Raw genomic sequence first — 17,431 nt, forward strand, 5'->3', positions numbered from 1 at the left:
GGATGAATCCAAGTCAGAAGTTAGAAAGATATAAGGGCCCTGCTAATGAGAAATTAGCAGGCAGTACTTACATCCTGTAAGTGCGATACATAATTCTGTCCATGGAAAAGCAGTGAAAGAAGGCACAAGACTATTTAGAAGTGGCTCTGAGACAAAGACAATGAAGACTGAAGGATTAAACATTTGGTTGCAAAACATTTGCCGACTTTGTCACGCATGAAAATGGCTATGAAAATTCAAAATTATGTTACAAAGTAAGCTCCAAGCACACAAGGCAAAGTCCACAGAGATGATTTCTGACAACTATCACCATCTACATACTTGAGTTTAGAAGACATGTCCTCAACCGGCCCCTTGCGTGGCATGTTAGCATTGGAGCTTATGCTCTGGGTGCGCTGAGGTTTCTCTTCCACCTGTTTTACTGGTGCAGCACAAGGCCTCTTTGCTGACCGTTTAATCCTCTCCTCAAGCATGCTCATATCCTTTTCAGAAAGCTGGAAAAAGAGGCCAAATTTATTAGCATACCTCTATACTAGAATATGAGAAGAATTAAAAACTGAATTGGAGGATTCAAGAATTGATATCCATTTTCATAGTGAAGCAAACAGAACCTGATATATGTTAGGGTAAGTTTATTTTTAAAACATTATCTTTATTTTAAGCCACCTATTGTTAAAACCTGCCTTGTTATTATAAAGAGAATGTATGGAAAGAAGGAAAAGCTATTAATAACTACAAAGGAAAAGGTAAAAAATTAAATGAAACTTCCTCATTTCTGTTGTGTCACCACAAATTAGCTGTGTGACCCTGGGCAAAAAGCTTCACGTTTGGTCATCTGCTTTATCTCCTTTACTGGTCTGTAGTAAGGCTTAATTAGATTAGCACAAATAAAAATATAGAGGCACAGTGTAAATATATGTGATACTAAGAGGTACCTGAAGGGAAGAACTGATGATGGGATCAAAGGAAGTAAGGAATCAGAAGCAGAACCTAATGTACCTGTAGAGTCTGGCTCAAGAATGTATTCATATTTCTTTTGACCTAATAAGTACCAGAATCCAAATTATACACGAATGAGTACTTGTTCACTAAAAAATTACAGGGCAGCTTGCCAGGCAGAATTAAAACCCCAGATTTGCTCAGATTTCTTGATTCAAAAACAGCTCTCATTTCTAAAGCAAATTGCTATGAGTAGAATGCTCAGAAAAGAAAAATCTTATTTCCAATAAAACACAGCCTAAATTTCCTACAACAATCATAGACACTCTCAAGTGTTGATCTAGATTCCAGGGCACATTGATAGGTTGAGTTTAATAAAAAGTGGTAAAAAAAACTACAGCTGAGATGGCATGAAATGTAACACCTAAGAGATCTTGTCATTTACTACATGCTAAAAATATTCAGAGAAAAGTCACTCACAGTTCCAATCAGTTTGAACACCTGATCCCCATATACATTGTATACTGTGACGATGGTGTTAAGGGCAGCATTGCGCACAGCGTTGTCACGGTCTCCTATGTGAATTGCTATCTCCTTTAAGGCTTTTCCTGGGGTTGGTTGGCAAACATTCATGCCATAGGACTCGACCAGACACCCCAGTTCTTCCAGGCATTCTGATGGGGAGAAAGTCTCGATTAATGAGACTCAATACACATTTGGCTCACAGACCTATCTTTACTAGATTAATTTTTCTTTGTATATATGAAGTACTAAAGTCTTGTTTTGGTTCTACCTAGACCTTTTCCTTGTTTACTGACTTCTTATAAAACACACAATGAAACAATGGTGTTATAGCAAGTGCTCCTGGAAAAAAGGGATGCCTGTGAGTCAGATGGCCCCTGTGCACTTGATTTTGTCACCAGGGTGGTACTGAGTGGTACCTGTATCACTTGATACTGTGGCTCCACCAGTGTGCAACTCGTCACTCTCACAGTCCAAATCAGAAGACTGAAATCAACCACACAGCCATTGAAGAAATTTCCATGTTCATCTACCAACTACTTCTTTCAGAGACCACTGTTACACAGACTCATGCCTCAATTTAAATTGTTGCTCACCTGCTCTTTGCTTAGAGTTTTTGGATTTGGTTCCTTCCATGATGAAGGGGAACATCTTGCTGGCTGGGTAGACAAGGCACATCCGGTTTAGGATGGTACGAACATCTTTACGAACGACATCCTTTGGTTCTCCAACCTACTTAACAGGAAAATAATGATTGAGACATTCCTGATTAGCAAAGATTCCCTGCCATGAATCACTATATCTTGAAAGAATAAGGGCATAGGAATGAGTGATGGAAGGTATCACATAATAAATGAAAAAGGGAGAAGGAATAAAAGTACAGGAACTGAGGGTAACTGGGGACTTGAGCAGTCTTCCAGAGTGAGAACATCACATTACCTTGAGGATGAGATAGGGGATGAAAGAAGATGCTTCATTCTCAGTAAGATGATACTCCTCCTCACTTAGCAGGGTGAAGAGCAATTTTAAATATTCTAGGGCTTTCATTAGGACGCTTGTATTGGTGTCAAAAAACCGCAAAGTAAGCCACTTTAAAACAAGATCCAGGCAACCAATGACACCCTCTTTTTCACTCTCCAAGTGCTTAAAACAAAACAAGACAAGAGCCCCACAAATAAGACTGTATACAAATTTAAGTTCTAATAGGCAAGTACCTCTTAAAATTGATTATAGAGTTCAGTAAGAAAATGACAGATTTTTAAGCTTCCTTTTAAGACCTAAAATTATACATATAGTCACTTATTCCATTAAATAACAGGACAGCTCTAAAGACAGAGAAACTTTCTCAAGTCATGGAAACTTCTGCTTATTTCACAGGGCCCAGTATTTTCACATCTGAGATACATGCATATTTATCTATTGCAAACTTACATCAACCATAAAACCAAGGGCTTTGTTATGATGCTGAAAGTCTGAATGAAACATCTCATCTTGTAACCACTTAGCCACACAGCTAGACATTTGGGTCTTGAGCTGCTCAATGTATTCATCCCGTGGAGTAGTAAAATTCCATTTCAGCACCTGAAAAAAAAAACCAGTCTAAAGGTACTATAAGGTGTTCTACTCAAATGAGGTAGAGATTTCTATTGAAAGTAGCTGCAGGAATTAACAGGATATTTTTAAATTCAACAAGATTAATTTGTAATCAAAGATGAAGCAAAAAGTACTCTCAAGCTGTCATACTTTTGGAGTCATAACTTTGAAAATCCTCTAGGAATAGAATTTGCAGCGATTCTTACTGGCAAAATCAATGCTCGAATATTGTGTAACACAGTAGACACTGACAGCACTACTTGAATAGAGAGACAATTTTAAGTATCTATCAAAATTTAAAATGGACATACCATTCTAGGAGTTTAATATAGATATACTCACATATGTGCACAAAGACCTACATTCAAAGATGCTTATAGCAGTGTGGTTTATAATAGTGAAAGACCAGAAAGAAGGAAACTAAATGTTCAACATAATAAGCTGTGGATAAAGAAAGGTACTACATATGATATATCAATAAATACAATGAATACATTCAGATATGGATGATCTTTAAAATATTTCAAACATTACTGAAAAGAGGTAACAGAGTACGACATGCACCCATTTATGTAAAAGAAGTGCTATATATTTACACTATATATATGATTAATAGATATAGAATACTTTGGTATTTCTGAAGTATTACACAGGAAAGCTGGTGGTAATACCCTCCCTGTGGAGGGAGACTAGAATGGGAAACCTGCTCTTCATACAATACTTCATGTACTGTTTGAAATTTTTTGAAAAAAATGTATATATTTAGGAAAGATCATTATTTTTACTGTCTAATAAAACCAAAAAACATCAGAAGAGAAATGATTGAACCAGCCATATACAGTCACCAAATCTGTCTTTTTAAGTTATCAGATACCTTATGAATGAATACTTTCCACTTGATTCTAAATATTAAAAACATAAAAACTCCTGTTTTTTCTATTCAGAAGAAAAACAGGCAATAGCTCCATTCTACAGTTTCTTTTATAGCAACCAATGCTCCCATAAAGTAGTCTTGGAGAGAGGACAAGACATAATTTATAAGCAAAAAAATTGGTCAGTTATTAGATATTTCACACTGATATGAATTTCAGGCAGCAGAATTATTCTTGATTACTAAACATAACAAAAACAAACAAGCAAAAAAAATTGAGGATCCTTTTTTATTCCTTACCTTTAATCCTTTTTCATCTTTCATTCTTTGCTCCTTTCCATTTGGAACAACAATAAAAATAGGGCCAGATTTGTCTTCATCCTCCTTTAAGCTGGTTTTGCTCAGCACTTTCTTTCCTTGTGCACTCTACAACCAAGGTTCAGGGAATATTGGTTAGCTAGGCTACTGCTTTTCTGGAATATGATGTTGCTGCCCAGTAAGAGCTCTGTATAAACCAGAGACCTCTCTCTCCAATAAGCTCCACATGAAAAAAACACATGAGCCATAGTTGCACAGGTTTTCCAGAAATGCTTGTAATAGCTTTGTTTTTTTTTATTTTGGTATCATTAATCTACAATTACATGAGGAACATTATGTTTACTAGACTCCCCCCATCACCAAGTCACCCCACAAACCCCATTACAGTCACTGTCCATCAGCGTAGTAAGATGCTGTAGAATAACTACTTTTCTCTCTGTTGCACAGCCCTCCCCGTGGCCCACCCCACATTATACATGCTAATCATAATGCACTCTTTCTTTACCACCCCCCTTATCCCTCCCTTCCCACCCATCCTCCCCAGTCCTTTTCCCTTTGGTAAATGTTAGTTCATTCTTGGGTTCTGTGATTCCGATGCTGTTTTGTTCCTTTAGTTTTTTTTGTTTTTATACTCCACATATGAATGAAATCATTTGGTACTTGTCTTTCTCCGCTTGGCTTATTTCAATGAGCATAATACCCTCTAGCTCCATCCATGTTGTTGCAAATGGTAGGATTTGTTTTCTTCTTACGGCTGAATAATATTCCATTGTGTATATGTACCACCTCTTCTTTATCCATTCATCTACTGATGGACACTTAGGTTTCTTCCATTTCTTGGCTATTGTAAATAGTGCTGCGATAAACATAGGGGTGCATCTGTCTTTTTCAAACTGGACTGCTGCATACTTAGGGTAAATTCCTAGAAGTGGATTTCCTGGGTCAAATGGTATTTCTATTTTGAGCATTTTGAGGAACCTCCATACTGCTTTCCACAATGGTTGAACTAGTTTACATTCCCACCAGCAGTGTAGGAGGGTTCTCCTTTCTCCACAACCTCACCAACATTTGTGGTTGCTTGTCTTTTCGATGATGGTGATCCTTACTGGTGTGAGGTGATATCTCATTGTGGTTTTAATTTGCATTTCTCTGATGACAAGCGATGTGGAGCATCTTTTCATGTGTCTGTTGGCCAACTGATTTTCTTCTTTTGAGAACTGTCTATTCAGCACCTCTGCCCATTTTTTAATTGGATTATTTGCTTTTTGTTTGTTGAGGTTTGTGAGCTCTTTATATATTTTGGATGCCAACCCTTTATCGGATCTGTCATTTATGAATACATTCTCCCATACTGTAGGATGTCTTTTTGTTCCGTTGATGATGTCCTTTGCTGTACAGAAGCTTTTCAGTTTGATATAGTCCCACTTGTTCATTTTTGCTTTTGTTGCCATTGCCCGGGGAGATATGTTCATGAAGAAGTCACTCATGTTTATGTCCATGAGATTTTTGTGTATGTTTTTTTCTAAGAGTGTTATGGTTTCATGACTTACATTCAGGTCTTTGATCCATTTCAAAGTTACTTTTATGTATGGGGTTAGACAATGATCCAGTTTCATATTCTTACATTTAGCTGTCCAGTTTTGCCAACAGCAGCTGTTGAAGAGGCTGTCACTTCCCCATTGTATGCCCACGGCTCCTTTACCATATATTAATTGACCATATATGATTGGGTTAATATCTGGACTCTATCCTGTTCCACTGGTCTGTGGGTCTGTTCTTGTACCAGTACCAAATTATCTTGATTACTGTGGCTTTGTAGTAGAGCTTGAAGTTGAGGAGCAAGATCCCCTGAACTTTAATTTTCGTTCGCAGGATTGCATTGGCTATTCAGGGTCTTTGGTGGTTACATATGAATTTTAGAACTATTTATTCCAGTTCACTGAAGAATGCTGTTGGTATTTTGATACAGATTGCACTGAATTTGTAGATTGCTTTAGGCAGGATGGCCATTTTGACAATATTAATTCTTCCTAGCCAAGAGCACGGGATGAGTTTCCATTTGTTAGTGTCCTCTTTAATTTCTCTTAAGAGTGTCTTGTAGTTTTCAGGGTATAGATCTTTCATTTCCTTGGTTAGGTTTATTCCTAGGTATTTTATTCTTTTTGACGCTATTGTGAATGGAATTGTTTTCCTGATTTCTCTTTCTGCTAGTTCATCATTAGTGTATAGGAAAGCAACAGACTTCTGTGTATTAATTTTGTATCCTGCAACTTTGCTGAATTCAGGTATCAGTTCTAGTAGTTTTGGAGTGGAGTCTTTAGGTTTTTTAATGTACTATATCATGTCATCTGCAAATTGTAACAGTTTACTTCTTTACGAATCTGGATGCCTTATATTTCTTTGTTTTGCTTGATTGCCGTGGCTAGGACTTCAGTACTATGCTGAATAACAGTGGGTTCAGTAGGCATCCCTATTTTGTTCCCAATCCTAGAGGAAAAGCTTTCAGCTTCTCACTGTTCAGTATGATGTTGGCTGTGGGTTTATCATATATGGCCTTTATTATATTGAGGTACTTGCCCTCTATACCCATTTTGTAGAGTTTTTATCATGAATGGATGTTGAATTTTGCCGAATGCTTTTTCAGCATCTACGGAGATGATCATGTGATTTTTGTACTTCTTTTTGTTGATGTGGTGGATGATGCTGATGGATTTTCAAATGTACCATCCTTGCATCCCTGAGATGTACCGACTTGGTCATGGTGTATGATCCTCTTGATGTATTTTTGAATTCAGTCTGCTAATATTTTGTTGAGTATTTTGGTGTCTATGTTCATCAGGGATATTGGTCTGTAATTTTCTTTTTTTGTGGTGTCTTTACCTGGTTTTGGTATTAGAGTGATGCTGGCTTCACAGAATGAGTCTGGAAGTATTCCCTCCTCTTCCATTTTTTGGAAAACTTTAAGGTGAATGTGTATTATGTCTTCTCCCTATGTCTGATAAAATTCCGAGGTAAATCTATCTGGCCCAGGGGTTTGCTCTTGGGTAGTTTTTTGATGACTGATTAAATTTCCTTGCTGGTAATTGGTCTGTTTAGATTTTCTGTTTCCTCCTTGGTCGGTCTTGCAAGGTTGTATTTTTCTAGGAAGTTGTCCTATTCTTCTAGGTTTTCTAGCTCGTTAGCATATAGATTTTCATAGAATTGTCAAATGATTCTTTCTATTTTTGTGGGATCTGTCGTGATTTTTCCTTTCTCATTTCTGATACTGTTGATGTGTGTACATTCTCTTTTTCTCTTCATAAGTCTGGCTAGGGGCTTATCTATTTTGTTTATTTTCTCAAAGAATCAGCTCTTGGTTTCATTGATTTTTTCTATTGTTTTATTCTCAATTTTATTGATTTCTTCTCTGAACTTTATTATGTCCCTCCTTCTGTTGACTTTGGGCCTCATTTGGTCTTCTTTTTCCAATTTCAATAATTGTGACGTTAGACTATCCATTTGGGTTTGTTCTTCCTTCTTTAAATATATCTGGATTGCTATATATGTTCCTCTTAGAACTGCCTTCTCTGCATCCCACAGAAGTTGGGGCTTTGTGCTCTTGTTGTCATTTGTCTCCATATATTGCTTGATCTCTATTTTATATTGGTCATTGATCCACTGATTATTTAGGAGCATGTTGTTAAGCCTCCATGTGTTTGTGAGCCTTTTTGTTTTCTTTGTACAATTTATTTCTAGTTTTATACCTTTGTGGTCTGAGAAGTTGGTTGGTAGAATTTCAATCTTTTTGAATTTACTGAGGCTCTTTTTGTGAGCTAGTATGTGGTCTATTCTGGAAAATGTTCCATGTGCACTTGAGAAGAATGTGTAGCGTGCTGCTTTTGGTTGTAGATTTCTGTAGATGTCTATTAGGTCCATCTGTTCTAGTGTGTTATTCAGTGCCTCTGTGTCCTTACTTATTTTCTGTCTGGTGGATCTGTCCTTTGGAGTGAGTGGTGTGTTGAAGTCTCCTAAAATGAATGCATTGCATTCTATTTCATTGTTTAATTATGTTAGTATTTGTTTCACATATGTTGGTGCTCCTGTATTGGGTGCATATATATTTATAATGGTTATATCCTCTTGTTGGACTGACCCCTTTATCATTATGTAATGTCCTTATTTATCTCGTTACTTTCTTTGTTTTGAAGTCTATTCTGTCTGATACTAGTACTGCAACACCTGCTTTTTTCTCGCTGTTGTTTGCATGAAATATATTTTTCCATCCCTTGACTTTTAGTCTGTGTATGTCTTTGGTTTTGAGGTGAGTCTCTTTTAAGCAGCATATAGATGGGTCTTGCTTTTTTATCCATTCTATTACTCTGTGTCTTTTGATTGGTGCATTCAGTCCATTTACATTTAGGCTGATTATTGAAAGGTATGTACTTACTGCCATTCCAGGCTTTAGATTCGCGGTTACCAGAGATTCAAGGTTAGCTTCTTTACTATCTAACTGTCTAACTTAACTCACTTATTCAGCTATTATAAACACAGTCTGACGATTATTCATTTCTCTCCCTTCTTATTTCTCCTCCATTCTTATATGTTGGGTGTTTTATTCTGTACTCTTTTATGTGTCCTTCAACTGCTTTTGTGGGTAATTGATTTTATTTTTTGCCTTTAGTTAGTATTTGATTGATCTGCTTTCTTTGCTGTGATTTTATTTTCTCTGGTGACATCTATTTAGCTTTAGGAGGGCTCCCGTCTAGAGCAGTCCCTCTAAAATAGCCTGTAGAGTTGGTTTGTTGGAGGCAAATTCCCTCAACTCTTGCTTGTCTGGGAATTGTTTAATCCCGTCTTCATATTTAAATGATGATCGTGTTGGATACAGTATTCTTGGTTCAAGGCCCTACTGTTTCATTGCATTAAATATATTATGACATTCTCTTCTGGCCTGTAAGGCTTCTGTTGAGAAGTCTGCTGATAGCCTGATGGGTTTTCCTTTGTAGGTGACCTTTTTTTTTCTCTCTGGCTGCCTTTTATACTCTGTCCTTGTCCTCGATCTTTGCCATTTTAATTATTATGTGTCTTGGTGTTGCCTCCTTGGGTCCCTTCTGTTGGGAGATCTGTAGGCTTCTATCGTCTGAGAGATTATTTCCTCCCCCAGTTTGGGGAAGTTGTCAGCAGTTATTTCTTTAAAGTCACTTTCTATCGCTTTTTCTTTCTCTTCTTCTTCTGGTACCCCTATAATGCGAATATTGTTCCGTTGGGATTGGTCACACATTTCTCTTAATATTCTTTCATTCCTGGAGATCCTTTTATCTCCCTCTGCCTCAGCCTCTCTGTGTTCCTGTTCTCTCATTTCTATTCCATTAACAGCCTCTTGCACCTCATACAGTCTGTTCTTAAGTCTTTCCAGAGATTGTTTTATTTCTGTATTCTCCCTCCTAACTTGATCCTTTAGCTCTTGCATATTTCTCTGCAGGTCCATCAGCACGGTTATTACCTTTATTTTGAATTGTTTTTCAGGAAGTTTGGTAAAATCTATCTCCCCAGGCTCCCTCTCGGGCATTGTCTAAGTAATTCTGGACTTGATCAAATTCTTCTGCCTTTTCATGGTGATAGAGGTAGTCGTAGGCAGTTGTTGTGTGTGTCTAGTTTGTTGAGAAACGTCCTGCACAAGGGGAGCAGCTTCTGGTTTTATTTCCTGAGCTGCTGCAGGTGGAGCAGCTATCAGGGCAAGCCAGAGACCCGCGGTGAGCGGCAGGCATGCTGGGTGTGCTCTCCTGTGAGAACTGTGACCCTTTGCGCCCTGTCCCGGCTTCTTCTGTCTGTGCTGGGCTGCCGTGCACTGGCAGGGCCTCTGAGTCTGACCCAGGTGGCTGCTGAAGAGGCTTTGGGTGGCTGCTGTGGGCATGGCCACTTCCAGGCTTGTCTGCCAGGCCGCGCGGGCGGAGGAATGAATGGCAGGCTGTTCATCGCCTTGAGGGTCTTCAGAGCTGTTCTGCTGCCCAGGGGGTTATGGCAGCTGAAGTTCCCTGCAATTCTCAGCTGCTGGGCTGAGTCTGCCAGGACAGTTCCATCCAGCAGTGAAGCCCCTGTCCCTTTAAAACTTTCAAAAAGCGCTCCCTTTTTTTTTTGTCACAAGGATGCTGGCTGCGGGGACCTGCTCGCAGGTTTTACTGTTCCATTTCCCTAATATCCAGCACACCATGCACTGTGTGTCTGAGCTCCCAGTGCGGATTACTAGGGCTGGGTATTTAGCAGTCCTGTACTTCCACTCCCTCCCCGCTCCGACTCCTTTCCTCCTGCTGATGGGCTGGGGTTGGGGGGAGAACTTGGGTCTCCCCGCGTCGCGGCTTGTATCTTACCCCATTCGTGAGGTGCTGAGTTCTTGCAGATGTAGATGTAGCCTGACTGTTGTCCTGTATCTTCTGGTCTCTCTTTTAGTAATAGTTGTATTTGTTGTATTTTCAAAAATATATATGGTTTTGGGAGGAGATTTCCGCTGCACTACTCATGCTGCCATCTTGGCTCCTCCTCGTCTAATAGCTTTCTTAAGTAACTGTTGGTTAGTCCTTGAACTGGCACATAATATAGTTTGAAAGGCTCTATTATCTATCGCTGGTCTGGATCAGACTATTTTTGTTGATTAGCTTTCTTTCTTGAAATCTTAACACCATTTAGATGTTTCCATATTTAATGACATTTTGAAAGGCATTCATACATTTCTCATAGTTGAGAAAGCTTTTCTGTTTTTCTCCATATAAAATGTATCTATCATATTATCACCATTACTAAGAGCCTCTTTGAACCTGTTTTAGAGCTAGAAACATTTTAATACTTAAGATTTAGAATCTGTATCAGTAAGAAAAGAGTGAACACTCAATATATATATTTAAGGTAGTATTTGAATTTGATTACTGGAATATTACTATAAACATAGCAAGAAACCACTATTTCTAATAAGCCAGAATTTCTTTCCAGTTCAAACACTGAGATCATTTGGTCAAAACAAATATGAGATCATTTTTGTGAAACTGTCTTGTAAACTGCAAAAGACTGGGGGGAAAAAAAGTATGGCATTAAGAACAGAGTCAAAAATACTTCAAAGCACTTGTGATCAAAATACTAAAATAAGTACTTGTTAAATTTGGAATGAGGACAGAGAACAGGACTGGAAAAGAACAGCTTCAAAAGAACAGGAAAATAACTACTATCTGTAGTTTAGAAAATAATTACCCATTTAAATTACCTTGCTGAGTTACCATAACATTTAGATAAATGGCCAGAGTGCCCATTGTATAATGAGCATGTAATAATAAATGTACTGGGTAATAAAATAGTTCCTAGTCTGATATTTTCCATCAGTTACAGAAGTTAATGAAATAGTTTTCTCTATTTACTATTAGATTACTACTGATTAACACAGTTCTGCAATTTTTCTTTGGTAAGTTTTAAATAATCTCTACTCTGCATACAGTGACAAGCTCTGAATCTTGGTATAGAAACTAATGACAATTTGCTGTGATTAAAAAATTTAATCAAACAAAAAAACACCCAAGGGATATTTAAAGTTGAGCATTTGAAAACTTCTTTAAATTGTACATCTCTGCATGGAAACTAAAAGGATTGGTGATGCATCAAAATAAGTCCCACTGGTGTAGGGACAGAAGCTATTTCCTTAAGGGTAATCAGAACACCTTCTAGTATGGAGAAATAACAGTGCCACATTTGAAGAAAGTTGATTACCTTCATCTTTTTAATTCAAAATCAGTCTAAGTAATTCTTTTGCCATAGCTACCTATGATTTCCTTCTCTCTTCACTACTGCAAATGTTCCCCAAAGATCTGCATGATAGCACCTCTTGAGAACAAGATACCTGTTTGGGGGCCTTATTAAAAATGAGCCACTGAAACCTATATAACTAAATACTTCATCATTTGATAATATCAAGAGTAGTAATATTCTTTCACATATAATATAATCTTTCCTGAGAGAATGACTCAATGTATAAAACACTTAAAAGCAATTGTACAACTAAGTATACTGAGTTTCATACCTTGGCTTTAGAGGAAACTCCTAAAGCTTTGGCCTTTTTTGGATCAGCCTTAGGTTCTACAGTGCTGGAAACAGAATCTTCAACAGGTGCTTTGAGAAAAAAAGCATGTACTATTAAGATAAACTCTAATATCACTTTATTCTGGGCAGGTTAAATACATAATGATGAGAAAGCTTGCAGTTTTAAATGTATCAATTTATAGAATGTTTTGAGTTAGATTTTTTTTCTGATCTTTCTCTTCTTAAATTCCTTTTTAGGCATAACTTCAAGAAATTACTTCAATAAATCTACATCCACTTTACTGACATTTAAATTGCATTTAAAAAACTATTTTCTAGATAGCAGTAAAAAAAAGCATTTTTCCCAGACTGATACTTCCTTAAGGGTAGGATCTGTCCTCTTTGATAACTCACTATTACTACGTAGCAAGATTTCAATAGCATAATTGAATATATATTTTGATACCAACAGTTTTACACATGTAAAATTTCTAACTGTATAGCATCAATTAAATAGTAATATTCTTTCATTTAAGCAATGAGTAGAAGAAAAGTGGCTATAGTCTGGAGTTTTATTTAAACATGATGGAATTTTAACATCAGGAATAAGAAATCAGTAATTTTCCCTCAAAGAAGATGAATAAATTTTAGAATTGATCAGCAAATGGCCAAGTGTAGTGAAAGAACTCACTTGGGAGTAAGTGGGATTCTCTGCTGGTTCAGCCACTGGCTGGCTGTTTGGCTTTGTGCAAGTCACTTAGACTTTTGAGTTTCCTCATCTGTTAATTAAGGGGATTAAGCTAGATGATTCCAATTCCTCCTCTAGCTATAATAATAGCAGGAAATAGTTGGGAAAACCTTAAAAGTAGGATTGAAACGCTCACTTTCTAGAGTATTTCAATGACCTACTCCAAAATGCCTTTCTGGATTGAAACCCAAATTAATAATCTTTGTACCCTCAGCACAGCTCCTAGCATAAAACTTAACAGATGTTTGTGGAAAAGGGTGAAGGTGGGGAAGAGGTGGGACTTGGGATCTGAGCTTTGAAGAAATACGATAAAAAATGAAGGCTGCAGTTCTTCTTAAAAAATGACCCTGTGGGCTATTTCCTTCCCTTTTAACCCTCTCAAAATAGTTACCTGAGGAAGGCTGGAATTTGGCTGGAGCTGGCCCTCCCACTGGTCTGGAAGTTGCTTTAGCAGGTGCTGCAGGCTTGGCTGGCATGCTAGCTTTTGCTTTCTCCAGCATGCCCAACACCTGATCTTTAGAAGTTGGCTAAGGAGACAGTGTAACAGACGTGAAAGGCCACAGAATTATATACTCTTAGTATGCTTACTAACAGATCTGCTGTTAAACAAATGCTTGAGTGTACAGTTTTGAAATACCAACGAAGGGAGACAGCACACAGGACAAAGGGAAGTAACAGACATTATGAAGTCTCCTAAATTAGCTACCATTCTAGAAGGTCACAGTTTTAACCCCTGCAGAGCCAACAGGTTCTTTACAAGTTCTACATGGCTAAATATTATATTTTTGCTTTCACTGGGATTTCAAGTTGAAACTCCTAGGTGGTAATATGATTTTCTGTCTATGAAAATTCATGTTTAGTATTTTTCTAATGGCTTTAACAGCAGCAGCATTAAGTACCTTTAGTTTCCCAGTAGCCTTAGCCATTTTCTCATATCCCAAATGCATCATGAAGAATGGCAAGGCATCCTGAGCCTTCTTTCGCACATCTCCATTGCGATCCTCTAAGCAGGAGTAGAGATGAGGAACAAAAAGGATAAGGTCTGTAGGGGTGGAACGAAGAGTTGGTAATTTCTCAGCCAGCCAGCCCAGAAGCTGCCAAAAGAAGCAGACACTGGTTACACACTTCAAGTGGAAAATCATTATTATTTATGATCTCAGGGTTAATGATTTCATCAGTACCAAATGCTAGATTACTTCTTACAACTTCCAATATAAAATCAGTAGTTTTCATTGTTCAAGAACTATGCTATATTTAAGTAATATAAACAAAGATGACAATCTTCTTTAAGGTAAGGAGGACACAGTTTTTTGGATCACATTTGGACATTAAATTATAAAGCTTTAATAGCTGTCAATATATTTAAAGATGAAAAACCTTCACTTTTCTTTTTTTTTAATTCTAAGAACTATTCAGCTAGAGAAGAGCAAAACATTTGAACATAAGATGACAAGTTCTACTAGAACTTGTTTCCAGCCTTTCTCTATACTTCTAAAATAATTCATATCTGCATTTATTTTTTAATTGAAAATTTTGAGATTATAGATTCACATGCAGTTGTAAATTAGAGAGATTCCATGCACCCTTTAGTTTCCTCTAGTAGTAGCACTTTATGAAAACTATACTATAGTATTACAACCACTGATACAATCCACTGATCTTATTTGAATTGCCCTAGTTTTGCTTGTTCTCATTTTTGTGTATTTATTTAATTCGATACAATATTTACACATATGTTAGTACATCTGCCAACACAGTGAAGGATTGGAACAGTTCCAGTGCAAGGATCCCTTGTTATTGCCTCTTTTACAACCATGCCTGTCTCCCTCCTCCTTTCCTGCTTCCCTAATCCCTGATAACCTCTAATCTGTTCCCTATTTCTAAAATATTGTCATTTCAAACATGTTGTATAAATGGAATCATAAAGTATGTAACTGGGATTGGTTTTCCCACTAGGCATAATTCCTTGGAGGTTTATCCAAATTGTTGCATGTATCAATGATTTTTTTATTGCTAAATAGTATTATACATATGAAACAAGTTTGTTTAAGCACTCACCTGTTGAAGGATATTTGGGGTGTTTCTAGCTGTTGGCTATTATGGATGAAGCTGCTATGATCATTTGTGGATAGATTTTTATGTAGACAGAAATTTTCATTTTCTTGGAATAAATGCCCAAGATCACAATGGCTGGGGCATAATGGTAATTGTATGTTTAGTTTTATAAGAAACTGTCAAACTGTTTTCTGGAGTGACTTTAGCATTTTACATTCTTCCCAGCAGATATTCAAGTTTCTCAACATCCTTGCTGGCACTTGGTGTTGGCACTATTTTTTATTTTAGTGATTCTGACAGTTGTGTAGGGATATCTCATAATTTCAATTTGCATTTCCCTGGTGGGCTAATAATGTTGAACATCTTTCATGAACTTATTTGCCATCTGTACATCCTCTCTAGTGAAATGTCTGTTGTGTCTTTTGCCCATTTTCTAATTAAATTATTTTTTATTGTTGAGTTTTCAGAGTTCTTTATTCTAGATAATAATCCTTTATCAGATAGTTTGCAAATATTTTTTCTCACTCTGTAGCTTGTCTTTTCATAATCTTCACATGGTTATTTTCAGAGTATAAGTTCTTAATTTTGATGAGGTCCAATTTATCATTTTTTCCATTGATGGATTGTAGTTTTGGTGTCCAGTCTAAGAATTCTTTACCTGAAGATATTCTATATCCTGAAGGTTTTCTCTTATGTTATCTTTAAGAGTTCTATAGTTTCATGTCCTACATTTAAGTCCACATCTATTTTGAGTTAATTTTAAAGACATGAGGTTTATTTTTTGTCTGTGGATGTCAACTGCTCCACAATCATTTGTTGAAAAGGCTATCCTTCTTCCACTGAATTACTTTGGTAAGTTTGTCAAAAATTACTTGATCATTATTTGTGTGGGCCTATTTCTGGATTCTCTCTTCAGTCTCACTGATGTGGTTACCCTCTCCCCACATCAGTTTCTTGATTACATTAGCTCATATATGGTATAGGGATTCTTCCCATTATTTTCTTCTCTGTCAAGTTTGTTTTAGATAGAATATAAAATTTTTAAATATGAAGTTTAAAGACAAATACAAGCTTACTCTGAAAAACTTGCTGGGATTCTGACAGGAATTACATTAACCCTATAGATCGATTGATCTGGTGAGGACTGACATCTCTACTATGTTGAGTATTCCAATCCCCAAACATAGCATGTCTCTCCATCTATTTGGATCTCCATCTTCCTTGAATCCTTTCATCAGCATTCTGAAATTTTCAGTATACATACTCTGTGTTTTGTTTTTCAAAAAACAAAAATGTAGGATTTTTTTTCTGTTTGCATTTTTGTCAAGTGTATATCTAAGGGTTTTATTTTCTTTGGAATGATGATAAATGGTGTTTTTAATGCTAGTTTCTTCATGTTCACTGTATTATAAAGCAATGTGATTGATTTTTGTGTGTTGATTTTATATTCTACTACCTTACAGAACTAATTTATTAGTTCTAGCAATTTATTTGAAAATTCCTTGGGATTTTCTTTGTAGGGAGAGATGCTATCTGCAATTAGGGACAGTTTTATTTATTCTTTTTCCAATCTGTAATGGCTTTCATTTCTTCTTCTTGCCTTACTGCAGTGTCTAGAACTTCCAGTACTCTGTTGAGTAATGGTAGTGAAGGTAGATTATCCTTGCCGTGCTTCTGACCTTGGGAAAGCATCCAATCTTTCACCATTCTGATATTCTCTGTAGAGGTTTTTTGTAGATGCTCTTTATCAAGTTGAAGCAATTCTCTTCTATTACTAACTTGCTGACACAGTTTTTAATCATGTATAGGTGGTAGACTTTCTCGAGTACTTTTTTTGTGTCTACTGATATGATTATATGATTTTTCTTCTGTAGCCTGTTGGTATCATGGATGAAATCGATGGATTTTTTAATGTTTAACTCTATTCTATGTTTTAATTAAAACTGCTTATTTTACCACTTAAGAGTTCAAGGAAAGAGAAAATTTCACAAAAAAGAGAGGCTAGTCCTTTAAAGTTTTATTGTTAAAAAAAAGCACATTAAAGGGGAGGGGGAAGCACATGAATACAAAAGCTCCAGGAATTTGGTTTTATTTTATTAACTGTTTTATAGTGAATCTCATTTTATTTACATATGTATATTTATTAGGTAGGTCAAGCATCGAAGAAAGTAAAAGATACCAGTAACACACATATTTGTAGTACTGACCTCTTGCCTCAAGAAAGGATTTTCCTTTTTTAGTTCCTCAGAAAGGTCTTCTCCCTCCAGCCATTCCTTCATTCCAGTCTGTTCTGCCCAAGCATTCACAGTTGCTAGGGCAGCAGCTCGAACATTGTTCTGAATGGAGGA

At 36.8% G+C, this 17,431-nt stretch overlaps 1 protein-coding gene and 1 non-coding gene across 3 annotated transcripts in view; both read right to left on the reverse strand.

The window, feature by feature from the left end:
* The window catches only part of CKAP5 (cytoskeleton associated protein 5), a 164,743-nt gene that overhangs the window by 18,673 nt on the left and 128,639 nt on the right, over positions 1-17,431 (reverse strand). For both annotated transcript variants that reach the window (XM_073216506.1, XM_036994058.2), the window contains exons 24-33: positions 17,291-17,419; positions 13,928-14,122; positions 13,420-13,555; positions 12,282-12,370; positions 4,226-4,351; positions 2,893-3,042; positions 2,401-2,604; positions 2,058-2,193; positions 1,420-1,613; positions 322-494 (exon numbers count right to left, since the gene is read on the reverse strand). In XM_073216506.1, coding sequence (XP_073072607.1) covers positions 322-494; positions 1,420-1,613; positions 2,058-2,193; positions 2,401-2,604; positions 2,893-3,042; positions 4,226-4,351; positions 12,282-12,370; positions 13,420-13,555; positions 13,928-14,122; positions 17,291-17,419 — 1,532 coding nt within the window. The remainder of the gene's footprint in view (positions 1-321; positions 495-1,419; positions 1,614-2,057; positions 2,194-2,400; positions 2,605-2,892; positions 3,043-4,225; positions 4,352-12,281; positions 12,371-13,419; positions 13,556-13,927; positions 14,123-17,290; positions 17,420-17,431) is intronic.
* On the reverse strand, positions 1,822-1,932 carry LOC118967578 (small nucleolar RNA SNORD67). Its single transcript, XR_005054740.1, has one exon. It is a non-coding gene; the product is annotated as a small nucleolar RNA SNORD67 (small nucleolar RNA).

Source organism: Manis javanica, chromosome 11, assembly GCF_040802235.1.
Source record: "Manis javanica isolate MJ-LG chromosome 11, MJ_LKY, whole genome shotgun sequence".
In the NCBI taxonomy this organism is placed as follows: Eukaryota; Metazoa; Chordata; class Mammalia; order Pholidota; family Manidae; genus Manis; species Manis javanica.